The following is a 23,168-nucleotide window of genomic DNA, read 5'->3' as shown; positions in this document are numbered from 1 at the left end:
AGGCAAGCACTGTACCAGAACAGCTATGTCCCCAGCGTTGAATCATAGTTTTATACAGAAGCAGGGGCAGAGAAGGTGTGAGGTCTTCTTGTGTTGTAGTTCATTTTCTGTTGCTGTAACAGAACATCTACAGAATAATCCAATAAGAATCTAGGTGTAGGGGCTGTAGAGATGACTCGGAAGGTTAAGAGCACTGGCTGCTTTTTCAGAGGTCCTGAGTTCAGTTTCCATCAATGATATCTGGTGCCCTCTTCTGGCAAGCAGACATACATGCCAGTGGAACACAGTGTACATAATAAATAAATAAAAACTTTTTTTAAAAGCCTGAAAAAAAAAGAATAGAGGTGTATTTAGTTCACAGTTCTGGAGAACATATGCTCTATGTCTGGCGATGGCTTTATTTTGCAGCGTACATAAGGGAGGTTATCAAATACTGACACAGAACAAGCTAGTCAGAGAGATGCAGATCTCATAACAAAGTTATAATCAATTCATCCCAGCATTGCTAATATGTAAGTAACTGCTTGTCAGAGTTGTCCTTCAGTTACTGAAAGAAATTTGTAATCCACTCCTATAATATTAAGGTTTTTTTTTTAAAAAAAATCAATAATGGAATTTGAATCAGGCATGGTAGTGTATATTCCAGTAATCCCAGCACTTGGAAAGCTGAGGCTGGAAAGTAACTTCAAGTTCAAAACCAGCCTGGGTTACTCAGTGAGGTGTGGGTAAACCTGAGCTAAATAGAGGCCCTGTCTCAAAAAAGAGAAAAAAGTTCAGTAGAATTTGAAGCTGGGAATGTTGGCACATACCTGTAATTGAAGCACTTGGGAGACTGGGGTGGGGGTAACTGCATTCTACGACTACAAAATGAGGACCCTATCTTAAAACAAAACAAAGAGACTAGCTAGAAATCTTTTTAAAATTGAAATTTAGTGTTTTTAAGATATATATATATATATATATATATATATATATATATATATATATATTACTTTTCCTCACTTTTATTTATGACAGATTTCCCCCGATCTCTTCTGGTCAAAAGTTCTTGGAGACAATTCCATCAGCTTTAGCCAATCGGAGAATAGAATCATCTGACTCGCCCATCCTGCGAATGGCCCCGCAGATAACGTAGGTTTTAAACTGGCCATTAAACCGACCTGTGACCCTGTCAACCTTGGCCACGTTCATCTGGATGGACGCGTGGTCCTTGGCACCAATGATGCGGTTGCTCGCGGAGCATTTCCGCAGCACGTACAGGTCCACGAACTCGTTCTGCATGTTGAGGTCCTGCCTGCTCGCTAGGCCGCGGGAGCGCAGAGTAAGTTTTATATTTATATTTTTATTCCTCTTGTTATATTTATCTTTGCTTACACATTTTTCATTTATAGGGTAATTATTTTAAATTTCTGTTTTTCTTTCCCTCGTCATCAGAGTATTGTTTTAAAGTTTTTTATTGATTCTTTGTAGATGTCACATCGTGCATCCTGATCCCACTCATCTCCCTACCCACTCACATTTGCCCTTGCAACCGTCCACAAAAACAAGACAAAATTTAAACAAGTAAAAAATCAAACACACACACACACACACACACACAGAGAGAGAGAGAGAGAGAGACTATGAATGAAAATTCCTGGTGTGGAAGCTGTAGAGTGGCCTAGTAAATTACCCAATACACCCTTTAGTTCATATATTTTTTAAGTGTTCTGTTACGCTATGGATACTGTGCCCTCACTGGGGCTCCTCTTTGATATCCTGATGTTGTCCTGTGTCATGGAGATCCTGCAGCTTTGGATCTGTAGGTCCAGCCCCTTCACATGCTCCTGCGGTTTATGGATAAGGTGGATACTGGGGTGGGCTAACTCATATCCCCGGATCTGGGACTGGGTAGTGGCTGTGTTGGTCAGCCCGCCAGCTCTCCCTCATCACCACCACCAGGGCGAGCTCTCCAGCACTGTGCTGGCTAGCTCACCCAATGAGGCCGGCAGCAAGGAACAGAACCAGTTCTCCTGCTCTCCTGCCCCTGGTCCTGCTGACCTGCACTCACCCCTCCAGGGCCAGCTCTCCCATTTCCCCAGGCAAGGAACAGAGCCTTTTCTCCTGATTGCTGTAGGGAGCATAGGAGTGGGGGTATGTCAGCTCTCCTGCTCTCCTGCCCTCAGGGCCATCTTACCTACATTCCAGCCCATAATGAGGGTGAGCCCTGCTGTGCTGCACAGATAAAGTGTAAGGCCCCCTCTCCAGCTCTCCCAATCTCAGGATCTCCAATCTCCGGGTCGGCTCTGTTACTGCTACAGGCAGGGAGGGGAGAGGGAGTGAGGAGGGAAGGTCAGTAGATGAGGGGTGGCCTCAGGTCCCCCACACAGGTTCTGGATCACCTAGCCCCACTTCCAGCAGGGTCTGCTCTCCTGTGATGCCCGGGTGCATGAGTTGAGAGACCTGTTCTCCGGAGTGCTGTAGCCAGTGAAGAACAGGGTCAGCTCCCCCATTCTTGTGACCCTGGGAGCAGCTTTTCCAAGCCTACAGTAGGTGTGGCAGTTGGTGAGGGGCAAGACCAGTTCTCCCTAGTGCTGCAGCCGGTGAGGGGCGGGGCGGGGCCATTCTGTATAGCTCTGTCCTTACTGCCCTGGGATAGGAGCTACAAACTTCAACAAAGATCGCAGATTCCACACGCCACAGACCTGGACATCTTTGGCAGCAGCCCAAGCCCAGACGATGCCATGGCCCTGGGTGGTAGTGCAGGCCCCTCAGCTCTGTGTGCCTCCGGCAGAGACATGGGATATTAGCACAGTTCTAGGTGGTCGTCCAGACCCCTGACATCCGAGGGGCCCTAGGTGACAACATGGCCAAGGCTGTCGACACAGACTCTGCCTGTGATTGGACCATGGACTCAGACAAGATCCTTGGCAGTATTTCAGGCCCGGACACCACTTGGTCCCTGGTGGCAGTACAGGCCTCTCAGATCGGCACGACCCCTATGGTGTCACATTCGTACCTGGACATCATCATAGACCTGGGTAGCAAGCAGGCCATCCACATCAGCTGGTTCCTTACCAGTGTTACCCGCTAAGATCTGCCCCTCTCCCCAGGTCATGAACCATTCTGCCTCTTTCTCCCAAGCCCCACCCTGTATTCTCTCACAATAATGATGCTGACCAGAGGTGCGCGCAGCGCACGGAGTGGGGGTGGGGGAGTGGAGGGTGGGGTGGGGCCGCTGGTTGATTTCTGCCCGCCCAAGTCAAAAGGCCTGATGAGGAACTGTGGCTTGGCAGTTAGATTTTAATAAAGTACTTTCTCTTCTAGTTAAGACGACCAAGTGTTTTTTTTTTTGTGGATATTTTTTGCCTGTTCATTTGGTAGTTTCACTGAGTTTTGAGAGCTTCCCCATTGCTCCTCAGTAGCTCAGAAACTTCAGAAGTTTGCATGAGATAGATTCAGCCACAGGCACCAGCCTAGCTTTGAATCTGACTTGTTTCTTGAGAGTCATCTTAAAATTAAAGCTTTGCTTTATATTGTTCTTATTTTTTAAAGAGTAATATTCCATCTTTTCTTTTCAGACAGTTTCACACTAGGCCTGGCTGGCCTGGAACTCACTGTATAGCTCAGGTGGGCCCCATGGACAGGGCCTTCCTAACTCAGTCTCTCAGATGCTGGGATTACAGGGACAACCCGCTGTATCTGGCAACTTTCCTCGTATTGACAGAAACTGAGACTGTAAAGGCTTGGGGCAGTTTACAAACATAAAGGCTCCGGGGAAGTGATTATAACTTGCAATGCAGGCTGACTGTGTTTCCATTTTATTAACTGCTTCTCGAGTGCTATTGCCATCCCCAATTTCTGTCACATTTGTTTGGAATATAAGAAGCAGGTGATTTTAGGGACCAAAGAAATGACCTCTCAATAAATTACCTCTTTTGTGTGTTTATTTGTCCTGTGTCTTACTCTGTAGTTGGACTGGCATGGAATTAGTATGTAGCTCAGGCTGTCCCTGAACTCATTTGCCTCACTGTCCTGAGTGCTGGATTATAGGTGTGAGCCAAATGTCTATTTTAGTAAATGATTCTTAACACCCTTACGGAATTTTTAGATATTTATTCTTCAGGAACTTCTTTCTTTGAACATGTTTATACTTTTTAATTTTTTAAAAAAAATTTAATTTAATTAGCATTTTTTCATTTATTTTACAAACTGACCACAGTTTTACTTCCCTCCCTCCCGGGACTCCCATCCACCCCTGTCCACATCCATTCCTCCTCCATGTCCATTCAGAAAGCGGCAGGCCTGCCATGGGCTTGCACAAAGCATGGCACATTAAGTTGAGGCAGGACTGAGCTCTTCCCCTTCAGTCAAGACTGGGTGAGGTCATACAGCATGGGGAACACGTTCCCAAAAGGCAGTTAAGCACCAGGGTAATGTTTATAATTTTTTAAAATTAATTTTAAATGATTATATAAAGTAATGAGTGTTGTGATGGAAGTTTCATCCATATGTAGCATATTATACTTTGTTCTACTTCTTCTCAGCCCCTCCTGCCCTCCTCAAACCCACTGCTCCTTCTAGCTCATTCCCTTCCTTTTCCCCAGGTAGTCTCTCTCTCTCTCTCTCTCTCTCTCTCTCTCTCTCTCTCTCTCTCTCTCTCTTGCTTTCATGTCACATGTATCCCATTACTCCCCCTCCCCCCCGTTCTCATTTTTTTTTGTGGTGTCAGGGAACAAAATGATAGTCCCGTACTAACAACTGTGTGATGAGATTATTCTAAAAGTACCCAGGGCATGATGAGATGTGCCCCTAACTGCAGAGATTGTGCACCCATCATTGGAGGGAAAGAAAGAGGCAAAGAATTTCAGTACTGATACTGTATATTTTTCGGATATTACATTATTTTGTTGACTTTTATTCCTTTTTTAAAAATGTACATTGGTGTTGGGTCCCCTAGAATTGGAGTTACAGACAGTTGTAAGCTGGTATGTGGGTGCTGGGAATCAAGCCTGGGTCTTCTGGCCGAGCAGCCAGTGTTCTTAACCCTAATGGCTTAGTCCTGAAATGGAAAATTATATTGGAACAGTGCATTCTTCAGAGGCCCTAGTTTTCTGTGTCGACTATGTTTCTGGAGGGTCCAGCTATAACAATCATGCTACCCTTGTCTGTATGCCGCCTCTTCAATCACTTGTGTCTCTTTGTCTGCGAAGCACAACAGAGTATGTTTCAGGAGTCTTTTCGTATTCCTAGAGTCTAAAAATATTTGCATGCCCATGTCGGGACTCTAGTCTCCTTAAGATCTATGCTTTGCGTGGGAAGCCCTACAGACCTATGCGCACTGATCAAGACAAAGCATAAATAACCATATTTCAACATGATTGCAAATTGTATAATGACAGTTTCCAAACTATTCGCCCACTTTACAAGAACGTTAATTCGGCACAAGCCCAGACCTGGCTCCTGCTTACGTGTTGTGGTGCCACTTGAGAGACACAGCTTTCCAAGGGATTGGGAGAAGTAAGGGGAAGCACACTCAGCCTTTTGTGAGGAGGGTCCAAATTGTATCACTCTCTCAAGGCCCTGCTGTTCAGAAGTGGAGAATGGACACCATACTGCATGTCTTCAGGAGAAACTGCTTACTTTTCTTAGAGATAAAGTGGCCCAGTACCTAATCTTGGGGAGGAGATTCCAGTCTCTTTAAAGAAAGCATTCTGGGGCTGGACAGATGGCTCAGTGGTTAAGATCATTGCCTGCTCTTCCAAAGGTCCTGAGTTCAATTCCCGGCGACTACATTGTGGCTCATTACCCTCTGTAATGAGGTCTGGTGCCCTCAGAATACTGTATACATAATAAATAAATAAATAAATATTAAAAAAGAAAGCATTCTGCCTGGATGGAGCTAGAAAACATCATTTTGACTGAGGTAACTCCAATACAGAAAGACAACTATCACATGTGCTTACTTATAGGTGGTTTTTAAACATAAAGCAAAGAAAACCAGCCCACAAATCACAATCCTGGAGAACCTAGGCAACAATGATAACCCTAAGAGAGACATATAGAGATCTAATACATGGGAAGTGGAAAAAGACAAGAACTCCTGAGTAAATTGGGAGCATAGGGACCTTGGGGGAGGGATGAAGGGGTGAGGGAAGAGGCAGGGAGGGGAGCAGAGAAAAATGTAGAGCTCATAAAAATCAAAGAAAAAAAAAGAAGAAAAGAAAGTATTCTGGGCAGATGGAGGGGGATAAACACTAAGGAGTTATAACTGGGCTGTGGTGTACTGCTCCTCACTGGGCAGTATTTGGCTCCAGGGGAGCAACAGAATCACACAGAGGCTTGCCTTTTCCTGAGAGAACTCTGCATGCCATCTTAGACAGGTCGTCGCACTGTCCCAAACCCGGGCTCCCTCCTGTGTAAAATGAAGGGTGCTGGGTGACTGAAAGTCCCTGCAGTTCCTTCCTTTAAATCAGGTGTCTCCCAGCAGAAAAAAGTACAATTCTTGGAAGAATAGGGCTGGAATCCTGTTCTCAACCTTTTCCTAAGAGACTTGGGCCATCTGTCGGTCTCACATGAGAAATTAAGGTACTCTTGTGTGAAGGCGCCTCGAAAGCAAGTGAGAATGTGAAAGCAAGTGAGAATACATTTGCTAAGAAGGAGATGCTGGGCTGAGGGCTTGCCTTGAAAAATTGAGAAGGACAGTACGGAAGGTGCAAATAAATCCTGCCTCCTGAAATCTCTTGCACTGTTTTCCCAGAAAGGGGGTTTATGATGAGATTTGTATCGAGATAGCAATTTCCTCCCGAGCATTTGTCCATTCAAGGTTTGAGAACGCCTGGCCAAACTGTGTGGGCCAGTTTGTACCAACTTTTCCTCTTGTATCAGTGGGAGGCCCTGGGCTACAGCAATTAAAATGAGACCAACCTGGATTCTCACATCAGGAAGCACAGTTAAAGACTCTGTATAGACAGTGTTCTTTACCTTGAAGTCTTCAACAACTGTGAAAGTAATAAAAGCTGACCTAAGTCATTGGATAAAACTCCCCAGCAGAGCCACTTGTGCCCATAGCAGCATTCCCAGTACTAGGCACAACGCTACATGATTACAGCATAAGGGAAATGTCTGTTGATTGAAAACAATTCAAAATAAGGTCTGTTCCTCTGGGTTTTTTTTTTACTTATTTATTTTTAAAAATATCCACTTTCTCCCCTCCTCCCAATACCCTCGCATTCCCCGCACTCCCTCTCCTCCTCCCTCTCCAGTCCTAAGAGCAGTCAGGGTTTCCTGCCCTGTGGGAAGTTCAAGGTCCTCCCCCCTCCCTCCAGGTCTAGGAAGGTGAGCATCCAAACAGACTAGGATCCCAAAAAGCCAGTACATGCAGACAAAGCAAGACCCAGTGCCATTGACAATGGCTTCTCAGTCAGCTCCCATGTCAGCCACATTCAGAGACTCCAGTTTGATCACATTCTCATTCAGTCCCAGTCCAGCTGGCCTTGGTGAGCTCTCATTAGATCAGTCCCCATGTATCAGTGGGTGAACGCACTACTCGCGGTCCTGACATCCTTCTTCATGTTCTCCCTCCTTCTGCTCCTCATTTGGACCTTGGGGGCTCAGTCCAGTGCTCCTATGTGGGTCTCCGTTTCTATTTCCATCCATCATCCAATGAGGGTTCCCTCTGACCCTGCCTTCCTTGCTCACGTTCTCCCTCCATCTGCTTCTCATTTGGACATAGGGAGTTAAGTCCAGTGTTCCAATGTGTGTCTCTGTCTCTATCTCCATCCATCGCCAGAGATTATTGTTCTCTCAAGGTCTGTGAAGAAGTTTGATGGGATTTTGATGGGGATTGCATTGAATCTATAGATTGCTTTTGGTAAAATTGCCATTTTTACTATGTTGATCCTCCCAATCCAAGAGCAAGGGAGATCTTTCCATTTTCTGGTATCCTCCTCAATTTCTTTCTTCAAAGACTTAAAGTTCTTGTCAAATAGGTCTTTCACTTCCTTGGTTAGAGTTACCCCAAGATATTTTATGCTATTTGTGGCTATCGTGAAAGGTGATGTTTCTCTGATTTCCCTCTCTGCTTCTTTATCCTTTGTGTATAGGAGGGCCACTGATTTTTTGGAGTTGATCTTGTATCCTGCCACATTACTAAAGGTGTTTATCAGCTGTAGGAGTTCTTTGGTAGAGTTTTTGGGGTCGCTTATGTACACTATCATATCGTCTGCAAATAACGGAAGTTTAACTTCATCCTTTCCAATTCAAATCCCCTTGATCCCCTTATGTTGTCTTATTGCTATTGCTAGAACTTCAAGCACTATATTGAAGAGGTATGGAGAGAGTGGACAGCCTTGTCGTGTTCCTGATTTTAGTGAAATGGCTTTGAGTTTCTCTCCATTCAATTTGATGTTGGCTGTCAGCTTGCTGTAAATAGCTTTTATTATATTTAGGTATGATCCTTGTATCCCCAATCACTCCAACACCTTTATCATAAAGGGGTGTTGAATTTTGTCAAATGCTTTTTCAGCATCCAATGAAATGATCATATGGTTTTTTTCTTTCAGTTTATTTATATGATGGATTACATTGATAGATTTGCGTATGTTGAACCAGCCCTGCATCGCTGGGATGAAGCCTACTTGATCATAATGGATAATTTTTCTAATGTGTTCTTGGATTCGGTTTGCCAGTATTTTATTGAGAATTTTCGCGTCGATGTTCATGAGTGAGATTGGCCTGTAATTCTCTTTCTTGGTTGTGTCTTTGTGTGGTTTTGATATCAGAGTAACTGTAGGTTCATAAAAGGAGTTTGACAATGACTCTTCTGTTTCTATATTGTGAAATACATTAAGGAGTATAGGTATTAGCTCTTCCTGGATGTTCTGGTAGTTCTCCAGTGAATTGAGTCCATTGATATTAAGTGATACTAATGACCAGTGGTTGTTGACTCCGGTTATTTTCTTTTTCTTTCTTTTGGGGGGGTGGGGGTAGTAGAGTGTGTTTGTTTCCCTTCTTTGAGTTGTGGTTGTGAAGGGTCGCTAGATGTCTGAGTTATTGTAGGCAGTATTGGCAATGTTGGATTCCTTGGGTTGTGATTTTCCTACTATTACTTTCTGTAAGGCTGGATTTGTGGCTACGTATTGTTTAAATTTGTTTTTATCCTGGAATATTTTGTTTTCTCCGTTGATAGTGAATGATAGCTTGGCTGGGTATAGTAGTCTGGGCTTGCATCCATGGTCTCTTAGTTTCTGCAGTACCTCTATCCAGGACCTTCTGGCATTCATTCTGGTTTGCATAGAGAAGTTCTGTGTAAGTCTGATAGGTTTACCTTCATAAGTTACTTGACCTTTTTCCTTTGCAGCTCTTAATATTCTTTCTTTAATCTGAATGTTTTGTGTTTTGATTATTATATGGCGAGGGGATGTTTTTTTTTTTTGATCCAGTCTATTCGGTGTTCTGTATGCTTCTTGAACCTTCATAGGGATATCGTTCTTTAGGTTGGGGAAATTTTCTCCTTTAATTTTGTTGAATATATTTTCTGGGCCTTTGATCTGCAATTATTCTCCTTCTTCTATCCCTATTATTCTTAGATTTGTTTTTTTTTATTGTGTCCCACATTTCCTGAATGTTTTGTGATGAGAATTTGTTGGATTTGCTATTTTCTTTGGTCAGAGCGTTTATTTTCTCTATGGTGTCTTCAGAGTCTGAGATTCGTTCTTCTATCTCTTGTATTCTATTGGTTATGCTTGTTTCTGAAGTCTCTGTTTGTTTACTTAGATTTTCCATAGCCAGCTGGCATTTGGTTTGTGTTTTCTTCATTGCCTCCATTTCAGTTTTCAAATCTTGAACTGTTTCCGTTACCTGTTTGATTGTTTTTTCTTGGTTTCCCAGGGTTTCATTTACGGATTTACTCATTTCTTCAAACATTTTGTTATATGTCTCTTCCATTTCTTCAATATTTTTGCTGTACTTCTCTTTCATTTATTTACCACAGATTTTCACCTCCTGTTTAAGTTCCTCTATTATTTTCATAAAGTTCCGCTTAAGGTTGATTTCTTCTATTTCTTCTGGAGTAGGGTGTTCAATTCTTCTAGTTTCATGATCCCTGGATTCTGGTGATGTCATATTGCCTTTCAGGTTGTTGGAGAAATTCTTGCATTGGCGCCTGCCCATCTCTTCCTCTCTGGATGGGACTCCTCAGCATTCTCTGGACAGAACTCCTCAGCACTCTGGATAGAACTCCACAGCACTGAAATAGGGACAGCTTTTCCAGCAGGCCAGCTTATATCTTTCCTCTCCGGTGGTCTGAGCAGAACTCTCGGTTTTTTGTATATATAATTAATAGTAATTTCCCTCCTGTTTTTTTTTCTTTCAAGACAGGGTTTCTCTGTAGCTTTGGAGCCTGTCCTGGAACTCACTCTGTAGACCAGGCTGGCCTCAAGCTCACAGAGATTCCCCTGCCGGCTTCCCTCCTGGTTTAAACAATAATCTTCCCATGTATTTCAAGGGAGGTACTTCACTTTTCTTCTTTTTAACATTCATTCATGGTGCGTGCGTGTGTGTGTGTGTGTGTGTGTGTGTGTGTGTGTGTGTGTGTCCTCTTTCCTAAATACTTGTAGTTCAAATAATGGCTTAAGATGTTGATTCTCAGTCACTTTCAGGTTTGGATCTTCAAAGTTCTGATTACTTCGGTTTGGAAACATTTTCCAGGTAACATACATTTAATTTTAATAAGTAAAAGCTTGTTATTCCTACCCAAATACTTCCTACCTTCCTTCTATCTGAATAATTTGAAGATGACAATTAACTGTTGTTGAGAGTTTTCCACCCTGTATGCTTCAGTGCAAAACACTTTTAGAGGACAAGAACATATCCAGGATTTCAGGCCGGTAGTAGAATTATCAAGTCTCTGCACTTCTCCTGAGGTCGGCTTTGCAACTTTTCAGTCCAAACTAACGCCTGAAAATCACCTGGTACTGATAACTATAAGATGGTTAGCTTCTAAATAATTAATATCTCTGCTCTGTGCCTTATGGAAATTTGAAATGCACTTTAAGAAGAATATTTTATATGAGATTATTTTAGAATACCTTTTCCCAACCCATCTTTTAGGGGAAAAAAAGTGTCTCCTAAGTCGCTGGCTGGCCTGAAACTCACTATGTAGAACAGGCTGCTTTCAAACCTGGGCTACAACTGCCTCTGTTTACCGGATGCTGGGATTACAGTACTGTGCTACCTTGCCTGGCACATCTCTCAGTTAAAATCTAGTTTGAGCTTTGGTGGGTGGGGGTGGAGATCAATTGAGATGTGCGATGTGGAGGGAGGGGAAGCTAGGGCCTACAGAGCAGGGCTGGGAGGCCAGCCGCTCACCTCCTCCAGGTGCAGGTGGGGCCAGTCTTGAGCCCGGGTCGCTGAGGTCATGGGGGATGGCTGGGGATAAGGGGAGGCTGCTGCCAGGTCTCTGGGCCTTCAGTGGGTGGGGGTGGTGCTGGGGATGTGCCAAGGGAGTAACTCAGAAACTCACCTCCAGGTGCATGCAGGATGGTTGGGAGAAGGTACTGGGAGCTGGAGGAAGGGAAGGAGAGGGAACCGGGATTGGTACGTAAAATAAAAAAAGATTGTTTAAAAATAAAAACAACAAAAAACTAGTTTTAGGCCAGTGAGATGACTCAGCAAATAAAGGCACTTGATGCCAAATATGATGCCCTGAGCTCCACATGGTGGAAAGAGAGAACCATCTCCTGCAAGTTTTCCTTTAACCTTTCTAAATGTGCGGTGACACGCATGAGTACGGGTGCTCGCTTGCGCGCGCACGCACACATATATATACACACACACACAGACACACACATAGACACACACACACACAGACACACACAGGCACACACTACTACTACTACTACTACTACTACTACTACTACTACTACTGAAGAGTACTCTAAATACTGAAGAGAACAGTAATTTGCTGAAATCTGTATGATTTTTAAAAATAGTGTCCAGGTCTCTGGAAGCCCTCATACATTATGTGAAAGAGTTTTCACAGTTTTACTTTCCCACCTACCAAGTTACCAAGAGAAGAAATAACTTTTTTGTTTGTGTATGTCAGGCCCAATAGGAGAGTCAATTATGGGAAATCAATTTTTTAAATTTCTTTTTATGTGTATGGATGTCTTACCTGCATGTATGTCTTTGCACCAGGTATGTCCTTGGTGCTTTCAGAGGTCGGAAGAGGGTGTACAATTCCCTGGGATTATAGTTACAGATAATTGTGGGTTGCCACATGGGTCCTGGTATTTAATCCTGGGTCCTCTGGAAGAGCAGCCGGTACTTTTAACCTCTGAGCCATCTCTTCAGCCAAGTGTGAGATTTTTTGTTGGATAATGTTTGACTTTTGAGCCTAAAGGTATCAAGGCATGAAAGGTTCCTGAAACTTTTCTTTGTACAAAAATCCCATAGTTCAGAGGGGAAGCAACAAGAAGTTAGAATTACTGGATTTCAAAATCACCTGGAAAAGACAAGATTGGGCATACATGGGAATGCATTCCTGAATGTTCCTTCCTCTAAGCTGCCCATGGGGCAGTGATGCTGTCCTTGCTGTAAAAGAATCACATTAGATAGACAACTGCTTTTGGTGGTGTTTGAAATCCACAGTTGTGGATGGGAAAAAGGAATGAAAAGTATTGGGTGAGTCACGAAAACTGGTTTGGTAGGGTGAGATGGCTCTGCAGATGACGGTCCCAGATAGTGAAAGGAGAGAGCTGATTTCCCCAACTTCTCCTCTGACCTCCACTGAGTGTGCTTGTGTGAGAGAGAAAGAGAAGGAAAGAGAGAGAAAGAGAGAGAGAGAGGGAGCATGCATGTGTGTGCACGCATGTGTATGTGTGTATGTACATGATGTGTGTGAGAGAGAAAAATAAATGAACGAATAAATAAATAAAATGTAATACAAATTTACAACACTAAACAGTGTTTTCCTGAGCAAGTAGCCCCCTTCTACCATGCTTTCTCTGGCTGCCTCTCTCTTCCCTTTCTTTCTTTTTCCTCTCTCTCATTGATATGAAGTCTCACTATGCTCACTATGTTGCCTCAGCAGGTCTCTGACTTCTAGAATTGAGTCTCCTAAATTCTGGTCATACACCAGAATATACCATGATGCCACAATAGTGATTTGTGATGTCTCTACCTCCGGTGAGTGGCAAGTCTGGTGTACATTTGACACTTTTTTTTCCTGAAGGGCCTACAACAATTTCATCTTACAAATTCTGGTATAGATACAACATTTTATCTGAAGGAACTACAATAACTTCACAGTACAATCACGCTCATAAAATAACCGGCAATTATTCAAATATAAACCTCTTACTTTGAAAAGTTAAATGCTTTCAAAATTGCGATTCTGGTCCCCTTCCTCCATGCTGCGTTTTGGTTTTGGCTGCTGTCTGCCTGGGGAGACTGGCATAAATGAAACAGCATTCTGATCGTTTCCGAGTTTCAGCACTGGGAAGAGAACCTATGGCCTCATGCATACTCAACCACTTTTTATTACTCTAGCCATGACTGCTGGCTTGCAAGAATTATTCTAAAACATCATCCTTTGCTTGGAGCAACATTAGACCAACAGATTTCCTTTCAGTGTTTCACCTCTAGCAACTAGGATTCTGTCCGGGTTGTTTAATGTAAAGAATATATACATGGTGAAATTTCTGCTTTTTAAGCTGGGAAATCTATAGCAACAGACTCTCCTGCCTGTGAGTAAGGGAAGGGTGCAATATCATGTTATCATTCTTTATATTTATCTTACTTTTAAAAAAATGCATGGTCTGCCTATGTATCACTAACTGGACTGGAACTCACTTTATAGACTAAGCTGGCCTCGAAATCAGAGAACTGCCTGATTCTACTTTCCAGGAGACTGGAATTGAAGGCATGAGCCACCACTCCCAGCTTATGGTCTTTTTTTATATTTTAAACGATTATTTATTTATGTATGTGTGATGTACCTTGAGTGCTGGTATGCATCGGCCACAGCGCATGTGTCAAGTACAGAGGACTAATCTGGTGAGTCAGTTCTTTCTCTCCACTGTGAGTTCCAGGGATCAAATTCACTTAGTCAGGCTTGTCTCAAGCACTTTCACCTCCTGAAAGATCTCTCTGCCCCCTCCCTTTCCAGTCTTGATGAGCTAACTCTCCTTTCTCTCAAACAGCAGAGCTATAGGGCCAGAATGCCTACAAACGCTATACCCTCCACAAATGAGAAAACATTGATTTATAAAATTAGGGCATTGGTCAGGTGACTGGCTGCTATTCCCCCCCCCAACATCTCCCTGCTTAGAAATGACTGCTTCCTTTCCCTGAAACACCCCCCAAATCATCTGGTCTGGCACATGCATGTGCTCTTTCACCTGGGCAAAATAGTAATGGAGAGGGTGAGGTGTGCAGAGAGACCGCGTGTTACTCTATGTATACTCGCTTTGGGCTCTTGGAAAATTTCATGATGAACAAATCCTGTTGAGAGTAACCTAGGGATACCATCTTATAAAAGGAGGCCTCTGCAATAGTCTGTTTAAATTTCATTCCCTTAGCAATTTCCACCCATGCCCTTAACCCAGGATGATTCTCAAAGCCAATGTGCTACTAAACCAAACTTTTATTGAACATTAACTCATAACTTTACATAGAGAATAAGGCATTAACTTTGCACACAATTTCATTTAACAGGTATTTGATAAGTAACTTTTAACAATGTCTATAAACAGAATGAATCTTATTGGAAACACTTCAGGAAAACTGATGTAGACTTCAGTTTTCAGGACCTTAGAACTGGCCATTGGGGTTGGGCCCATATCCCATACCTGCATTGGGCATTTGAGCATTAGGTGGCACATTTGGCCAGGGAAATGGAGGTGGATGGGGTGCCCTAGGTGCCCTAGGTGCCCTAGGTGGCATGAATGGTGGAGGAACCAGGGGTGGGAGAGGCAGCATTTGAGGATGGATTGGCTGGGGCGCCACAGGTTGATACTTCCAAATAACCTCCACAATAGGGATAGGACCATAATGATCATCAATGTATAGACCCACAGGGGGACTCATGGCAACCGGAAACATGCTCCTGCATAAATGTGCCCGCTGAAGTTGTCTCCACTTGGTCCTTCTGTTCTGGAACCAAATCTACAATTAGAGGGGGAAACATTTGTTTAGGATATTGGACAACTATTGTCATAACAGGAAAGAAAAAAAAACCCTACAGGCCACTAAAATTAGAACTACTGAGCTAAGCCTGGTGTAGAGTTTAAAATACTGTTGTATTTCTCTTCTCCCCCTTTAGTGCTGTTTTAACTATTTTCCGGGCCTTGGACGGAGGTGTGTTACTTGCATCCACGTGCATGCGTGTGTGTGTGTGTGTGTGTGTGTGTGTGTGTGTGTGTGTGTGTGTAAAGTGTCACTCGGAAAATCTTAAGTTTTTCTTTTCCTCAGAATCTGCTTTGTTGACCTCTCAACCTGAGTTAGGTCTGCCTAATGGAGTAGCCCGTGGCATCAAGATACTCTAACTCAGTGGCCTGCTTTGGTGGGGGTGATGTTCTGTATGTCTCAACAACAGATACACAGATACACACATGGACTCTATGACAAAAGACGCCTATACTTATTTTTTACTTACTACTTATTTGATTCAATTATGTTTTAAACATTTTCCCCATAACCCTATATAGTCACCTTTTAATTTCATGAAATAGAAAATTTATCAATACCTAAATAAATGGAAAAGGTATTTTACATTAACACAGAGAAGAAGGTAGCCTGAGAGCACTTTCAGATTCCGGAAAATATAGGTTAAAATAAAAATCACCAAAAAGGAAAACAAGACCTTACATGTAAAAACTTGTTTTTGCCCTTTGAAAATTCAAATAACCAGATGCTTCTTCTGGATCCCTTGGCCATGTGATCAATTAGGTTAGCATTAAATACAATGAGCATCACAGTAAAATAAAGCATGCACATCATTTGGACTTTCAATAGTTTTTCTGGCAACTTAGAAAATAAAATTTTCTCTTTAAACCTGGAAAGAGGAAATTTCTGAATACAAAAGTTACTTGAACTTTATCTGTAGTTTCATGAAGTTGAACTTGTATGAAATGCGGAAAGATACCTATCTCAGACCACACATTTATAACTTTTCTATCCTTCAAAGGTCAGTGAAACAATATGAAATTGTTAATACTATTTTTGTTCATTTGCAGGGTTGTGTATGAGCCCTGAACCTTACATATGCTAGGAAAATGCCATGGATGTAGCTTAGTAGCCAGCTAAACAGCATTTGGGAGGCCCAGCATTCAATCCCCAGTATTCACACATCAAGGCTGGGGGGGGGCGAGTGCGGGCACATCCCCCCACCCCCTATAGACATGCACACACTGAAAAGAGAAAAGACCAAAGAAACACACCAACTTGAGAATTCCCAGGACAAAACATTACCTACAATGTGTTTTTGAATACCTGTCTTACCTAATTGCTTTTCCAAAATTTACTAACCTGCACTCTGGACTCAGGCAAACCCAGGCGTTGGGCAAGTTCCATTCTGATGGTAGAAAATAAGTAATGTTTAGTATTGGAGTTGTGGCTAAAAAGAAAGATATGGATGTACATTAAATCTAACCCCACCTCCCAGTGCAGTTTTCTATAATATGCAGAGACTTGATTTAGGGAGTGGCTTCCCAGTCACAAGTTATCTCTTCAACTGAACATTTAAAAAAGGAATATGTGTGAAAATGTCTGCTACTTAACTAAATATGACTTTTTTTCTGTTTGTGAAGCAGTAGAGAACAACCCTCAAAATATTTTTCTTGAGAGGTTGTACTGTACAAAAATCAAACTGCCAAGTTACCCATAAAGTGCAACGTCCACCTGCCACCCTGGTCTTGCTGCTCCGGACTCAACTCAAGACTTTGGGCTTTCTGGGTAAGAACTCTTTACGCTGAGCTAAATTCCTAACCCTCAAATGGTCCTTAAGGGCCTGAATATTTCTGTTTATTCTAAGAGGGAGAGGTAAACTCTCAAAGAAGGAAATACAAAACTATTTAGGCCCAAGTGTGCCCAGTAGAAATTATTCTTTTCTGTTCCCAATCTGAAGACTGAGTGCCGCGAAGTCAGAGCCGACTCTGCCTTCTTTACATACACCAAACGACCCCGCCCCTCATTTCACCCAGGCTAAAATGAATGGGCTCTTCCCCCTATGGCGTCAGAACCACAGCGCAATTAGAAGTTTCAGCGCTTTGCAGGGCTACGTGGGGAAGAGTGGCAGATGTAGCCGCCGCGCCCTACTGGGGTCCTCCGTGGCGCTCACCTCACGCGCAAAATCAAAGGGTTTTAAAGTTCACTAAATGCGGAAAGTCACTTTTTACTATAATATTTTTAAAACGCCAAACTGCACAAAACAAAAACTCGAAATTTATGCTTACAGACTATTAATATTTTAAATAAAGCGGGTTCCAGCTTGGTAGAGCAGCGACCTCCTCGCTCGACGCATCCCGCCCCCGCTCCCGCAGCCACCGCCCTCACTTCCCAGAGTGTCGCTCGCTCACCCCCAGCCCACGCCCGCTGCCCCTCCCCCCTTGCCTCGCCCCTTGCCCCCTCCGGTCGCTCGCTCCGTCAGGCCCCTCCCCGTGGCTCCTCCCCCCGCCCCCGCTCCCATTCCTTCGCCCCGCCCCATTCATCGCCCCGCTCCCCGCCCCATCCACCCCCATTCCGTCGCTCCGTCGCCCCCCTTTCCCCGTGGCCCCTCCCCCCCGCCAATTCCTGCCGGTGAGCACTAGCTTTGCCCCAGCGGAAAGATCTAAGATGGACCCCAGGCTCTTGGCGCTCCCTAGCCGATTCCCGCCTCCAAAGAGCTACTACCCAGCAAACCCCCAAGCCCGCCAGCGAAATGGGCGCCAAAGAAGAAAAACAACCGCTCACCGAGCAAACACGTCGGGGTACTGGACACGCTGGAAGGAGGCCTCCAGCTCCCGCAGTTGAAGCTGAGTGAAGGAGATGCGGTAGCGACGGCGCTTTGGTTGAGGTGGGGGCCGCAGTGGGGGCTGCAGCGGAGGCTGCTGCGGGGCCTGCAGCGGGGGCTGCGGCGGGGCCTGCAGCGGGGGCTGCGGCGGAAGTTGCGGCGGGGGCAGCAGCGGTGGCAGCGGCGGGAGCTGCGGCGGGAGCTGCGGCCGGGGCAGCGGCGGGAGCTGCGGCAGGAGCTGCGGCGAGGGCAGCAGCGGGGGCTGCGGCGGGGGCAGCAGCGGGGGCTGCGGCGGGGGCAGCGACAGGGGTTGTCCCAGCGCTTGCATCGGGGTCTTCAGCGGGGTCAGCGGCAAGGGTTGCAGCTGGGGCTGCGGCTCGGGGGCGGCAGCCTTCTCCTCCGGCTGAGAGTTGGCCTCCAGGAAGCCGCCTTGAAACTCAAGGGCTTCGAACCCCTCCCAGGCTGGCGGTGTTTCTTCAAAAGGGAGGGTTGGTTCTTCACTAGCGGGTTTGAGTCCCTCGTTTTCCTGGTAGTTTGTTTCTTCCAGAAACGTCGAGGCAAAGATGTTCTGAGAGTCTGGGGGAGGGGAAAAACACAAACAGACCAGAGCGTTTGCGCTCAAGCCACACGCGCGCGGGAAAGGCCAAGGGCTCTCTCTAGGGGGCGGCGATGACCGCACCAGTCGCGCGCCTCCCTACCGCGCCTCCCGATTCCCACCCCTGCGCAGCGCGCACCTCCCTGAACCTGGGCTGAGCCCGAATTAAGTTTGCTCTAGGAGTTGCAGTGTTATCTACCCAGGTCGCGGCAGAAGTCTTCCTCCTTCTGGCCAGCTCCAAAACTGGAGTAGGAACTTGTATCGAATTCTCTATTTCCCCCGTAGTCTGCGCCCGCCAAAATTGTTGAACTTAAGCTAGGCTGTGAATCTGGGGAAGAAAGAAAGCAGAAAAGAAAAACCGGGGCGTTGAAGCCCGGGGTGCTAGGGCAGGACGAGTGAGGAGTCAAGGCGATCTCGAAGGTTGTCGAGCTTCAAGGCGCTCGTCAGTTTGCGCGCGCAATAAAGTTCTCAGCGAGGAGGACTAACCTTGAAATGTTTCCTCCTTCACTGGTCCTCCGGAGTTGCCGAAGTTAGTGCAGAAGTCGCAGCCACACTTGCTGTGAGGTTCCATGGCTGGAGAGGGGCGGGCGGGTTGAGTTGCCGGCGTCTGAGACACTGCGGAGACCTAGGCTGGAGGTGGTACCTGCAGGCTTTCCCGGAGCAGAGTGGCGCTCATCCGGGAGTGACTCCCCTTTTATAGAGTGGCCGGCGCGTAGGGATCATATTTTACGTGGTGGTGTGCTTCCACTGGACAGATCCCGTAAGATACAGGAGTACGTCTATTAGGAGTGGGTGGAACCTGCAGGGGGTGCGCTGGTAACTAGGCGCGCATTTCTTTTTAGTGCCGGTCAGACACTGAGCTTACTCCGCGCGGAGACAGGTTTCTATTTGCGGTTAACTAACTTCTAAACTCCATAGGGGTGTCCCAGGGGGCAGGAAGGGATTGGCCAGGGTTGTGAATACCATTTTAACGGCTACGAGCTCGCATCTCCGAGCTCGCGTCAGCTCGTAAAACCCGAAGTATTTACCCAATGTTCCAAACTCCATTTTCAATGTTCTGAAACATGCACTGGCCCCTTGGTGTTTACCTCCCAAAAGGAAAAGATATTGACATAGGAATTGCGAACAGGCATTCTAACAAAATGCATCCGTTTTCTGGCGTTGGGCACTCGTCTCGACCCTCTTTCCAAGGGCTCGGTGACTAAGGACTAGGACTTTTTCATTTCGTACTGCTCTCACCTTGAGTCGGTGAATTGGACCTATGTTTAGGCTTGAGCCTGTTTGAGATGGATCTAAAATCGGAGTTCACGAAACTTTCTCTGAGCATAGCATAGCATAGCAGAGGAGCTTGCAGCGAATTCCGGGGTGGTGACTGTGCGCGTCAAGAAAACCCTATTCCCCTGTTCTAATGTTTTCAGAGCTTCGTAGTTTTTAGAAATGAACCCGCACCAGACGGCATAAAGAAATCTGCCAAATACTTAGTGCGCCCAAGAATGATAGCGGAACCCATTCTTCGGTTCCTGGCGGTTGGCACCTTTGCGGAGCCAAGTTGCTCTGTCTCTTAGTTCAGGATGCATTACAGAACCTTGCTCTGTGTTTTCGCTTACACCGAAAGCACGCCTAATTCTAATTCCGGAGTATGGAAACTCTAGAGGCGCGAGAATGCTTCTCCCTTCGCGCTTCCCGCCTCTTCCCCTCCCCCTTTCTGGGACTATTTTGCCATCCCCCCCCCCCCGCTAGAAAATGGCGAGTTAAATTTTAAAGGGCTGTATAATTACAAAAGATGTGTGCAAGTGCTTCGAGGTGTGTTAATATCCTTAATATTTAAATACTGTATAATTTTACTTTCCAACTTGCTCTACATTTTCCCTTATATCAAAAGCGCGCCTAATTCCGATTTCGGAGTATGGAAACTAATGGCTCGCGAAAGTACTGCGCCTCTCTCTTCGTCCTTCCCGTGCCTCCTCCCCTTTTCTGGGACTATTTTACACCCCCCCCCCCAGTCTAGAAAATGGCACGTCAAATTTTAAAGGGCTGTATAATTTTTTGTATAATTTTCCAAAAGATGTGCGCAAGTGCTTCGAGGCGTGTTCATAATCTTAATATTAAAATACTGTATAATTGTGGTCCCCGTGTTTGGCACCAGCACGATTTACCCCACGTTTAACAGTCATTTTTATTAGCATTTTCACTTTTTTCCCTTAAACACAAACAAGAGCCCTTCTTTCACAGGAGGCCACGGAACTTTGAAGTTTCACTACAAAAATCTTCACTTAATAACTTATGCCTTAATTCAACGCTGTAAATAAGGATGAGAGAGAGAGAGAGAGAGAGAGAGAGAGAGAGAGAGAGAGAGAGAGAGAGAGCGAGCGTTGGGGGGGGGCTTCAAATCTAGATCTGAGTCTCTGCTTCAGTCTAGGCCCCCTTCCTTTCCTACCAGAGCTTTATCTGAATCACTCTGAACGGGAGATTTGGGATCCATTGTGCCGAGTTTTTAAGCTAAGGCTTCAGTTTGCACAGAAACTAGGTGAGAAATTAATAGTGCAGGCTCTGAGTGGATCGTGCCTGCCCTCAGGCACCCCATGTCTGTTTTCCTTGCCTTTAGTTACCTTTGGCCATCTCCAGCAGGAACACATCCTGTTGAAATTTCCAAAACAACTCATGATCTGTGTTACTCAGGGTATTGAGGACACTTTGCACTGCTGCTGGCCACCCGTTCTGGGACGTAAATTCTCCTCTTGTGGAACATGCACTACATCTGCCTACAGGATGAGTAGTATTTGCTTTATTAGATTGTTGTAATGATTCAGTGCTTATGGTAAAGTAACCCTTACTATACTAAATAATGGTCCCAGCGAACAGTTCTCATATGCTAGACAAAATCCCTAAAATATATCTTTTAGCTAGAGATTCTTTTTTAAAAAGGCCAAAAATATTTATTACACTTTATAGATTCTATATACAAATAAAATTTAGCTCTAAACTTCCCCAGGCATTTAGATAATTGGATCTGAAGAGGCCAATTCACGAGTCTTCTGAATAGGTCTGGTGTGGTAGTGAATGTCTGTAATTCCAATATTTGAGAGGCAGAGGGAGGATATTCCCAAGTTCAAGACCATCCTCAGCTAAATATTGGGTTCAACGTCTGTGCTTCGTGAGATCGTCTCTTAAAAAGAAAAAAGAAAAAGAAAAAAGAAACTCTTCTAATTCCCAACTTCACATTCCTTAAATTATATTTTTAAAAAATCAGATCGTTTTTACTTCAAGTTACATACTCAGAAATGAAAATTTTACGTGTCTGTACAAAACCTTTCACAAGATAGTTAAAGAACCGCCGCCGCGGAGGACTCCAGTGCGTGCAGCCCTTGGCGTTAACAAACGCCAAGGTGCTTTCCCAGAGAAAATCCTTGGAGATTTTCTCCTTAGGAGACCTGTGGAGGAAGAAAACAGGCAAATGATCCCAGAAAGGGGAGGGAGGGAAAGGAAAAAGGAGTGGTGGTGAGGGGTGCAGGCCTGTCCAGGCATTTGGAGAAAAACCCATAAACCATTCAGTGGGCCTTCTGGGCCAGCGTCTACAAAGCAGCCATAAGGAGTTCGTAACCTCGCTCTCCAAATGTGCCAAGTGCGAGAAACCAATGGGAGGATTCCTTACTATAAGCACTTTGTGAGACATTAAATATGTATTTACACGTACTCTGCCGCCGGTTTATTAAGAAGAAAAAGAAAGAAAAAAGAAAGAAAGAAAAAGAGCTCCCGCCCTTTTTGTTTTTGATTTTGCGTCTGCGGAGCTTGAGATTCTCAGTTCCGTCCACAAACTTGAGCTCAACTCAGAGGAAGCTCCCTGAACCCAAGATTTTTTTTTAACCGCTTTCAGCCGCCTCTTGATTCAAGCGACGATGATGAAGGTGGATGAGAATAGTAGTCTCCACTAGTAAGTCGCTTAGTCTCGAGGGCGGTGGTCCTTCACAATACCCAGGGCAAGAATTATTAGCAACTTCGCTGGGCTGGTGAAGCCTCGGGCTGTTTCCGCAGCCCATTTTCTTTGCTGTGGACTCCGTGTATTCACATCCAGATTTATATGATAATCTTTGTTTTCCTCCTTTACATTTTCAATGTTCCCTTCTGACTTTACTCATGCTGGATCCTTTCGAAAGAAAGGTAGCATATGAAAAAAAAAATTTTTTTTTTTGAGCCAGGATCATTTCACTCTCCGGCCCACGCTGGCCAGAAACTCACTATGGGGTGATCCTTCTATCTAAGCCTTCTGAGTGTTGGGGTTGCAGATTGTCCGAGAATATTTTTATTATTTAAAAGGGATCTCATTCTGTGATGCAGGCATGCAGGCTGTCAGCTTGTCCAGGAACTCAAAAAATCCTTCTACCTCAACCTCCTAACTGCTCCAGGTGCTGAAATTATAAGCTGGAACCCAACTGCCTAACCTTATGAGACTTATGCCTTTTTTACCCCCCCCCCCCAAACAGGGGTTCTCTGTGTAGCCCTGGCTGTCCTAGAACTCTCTTTGTAGACCAGGCTGGCCTTCAACTAAAGGTGGGAGCCTTCGTCGTCTGGTGAGACTTCTTCCATTTTAAAAATTATTATTTC

General features: G+C 44.8%; 1 protein-coding gene and 1 pseudogene across 1 annotated transcript; both read right to left on the bottom strand.

The window, feature by feature from the left end:
• Positions 1–995: 995 nt before the first annotated feature.
• On the bottom strand, positions 996–1,281 carry LOC125415685 (small ribosomal subunit protein eS21 pseudogene; annotated as a pseudogene).
• A 13,330-nt stretch (positions 1,282–14,611) lies between these two features.
• Positions 14,612–19,221, bottom strand: Esx1 (ESX homeobox 1). Its single transcript, XM_085685191.2, has 5 exons — positions 19,053–19,221; positions 18,766–18,894; positions 17,932–18,547; positions 16,510–16,555; positions 14,612–15,147 (listed from the first exon to the last, which is right to left on the bottom strand). The coding sequence occupies exons 1-5, from the start codon at positions 19,135–19,137 to the stop codon at positions 14,794–14,796; spliced, it is 1,230 nt and encodes a 409-aa protein (XP_085541317.2). The 5' UTR covers positions 19,138–19,221; the 3' UTR covers positions 14,612–14,793.
• Between the last annotated feature and the right edge of the window lie 3,947 nt (positions 19,222–23,168).

This window comes from Myodes glareolus, chromosome X, assembly GCF_982192425.1.
Source record: "Myodes glareolus chromosome X, mMyoGla1.1, whole genome shotgun sequence".
Taxonomy (NCBI): domain Eukaryota; kingdom Metazoa; phylum Chordata; class Mammalia; order Rodentia; family Cricetidae; genus Myodes; species Myodes glareolus.
Note: the sequence above shows the minus strand (reverse complement) of the source record. Positions and strands in the feature narration are given on the sequence as shown.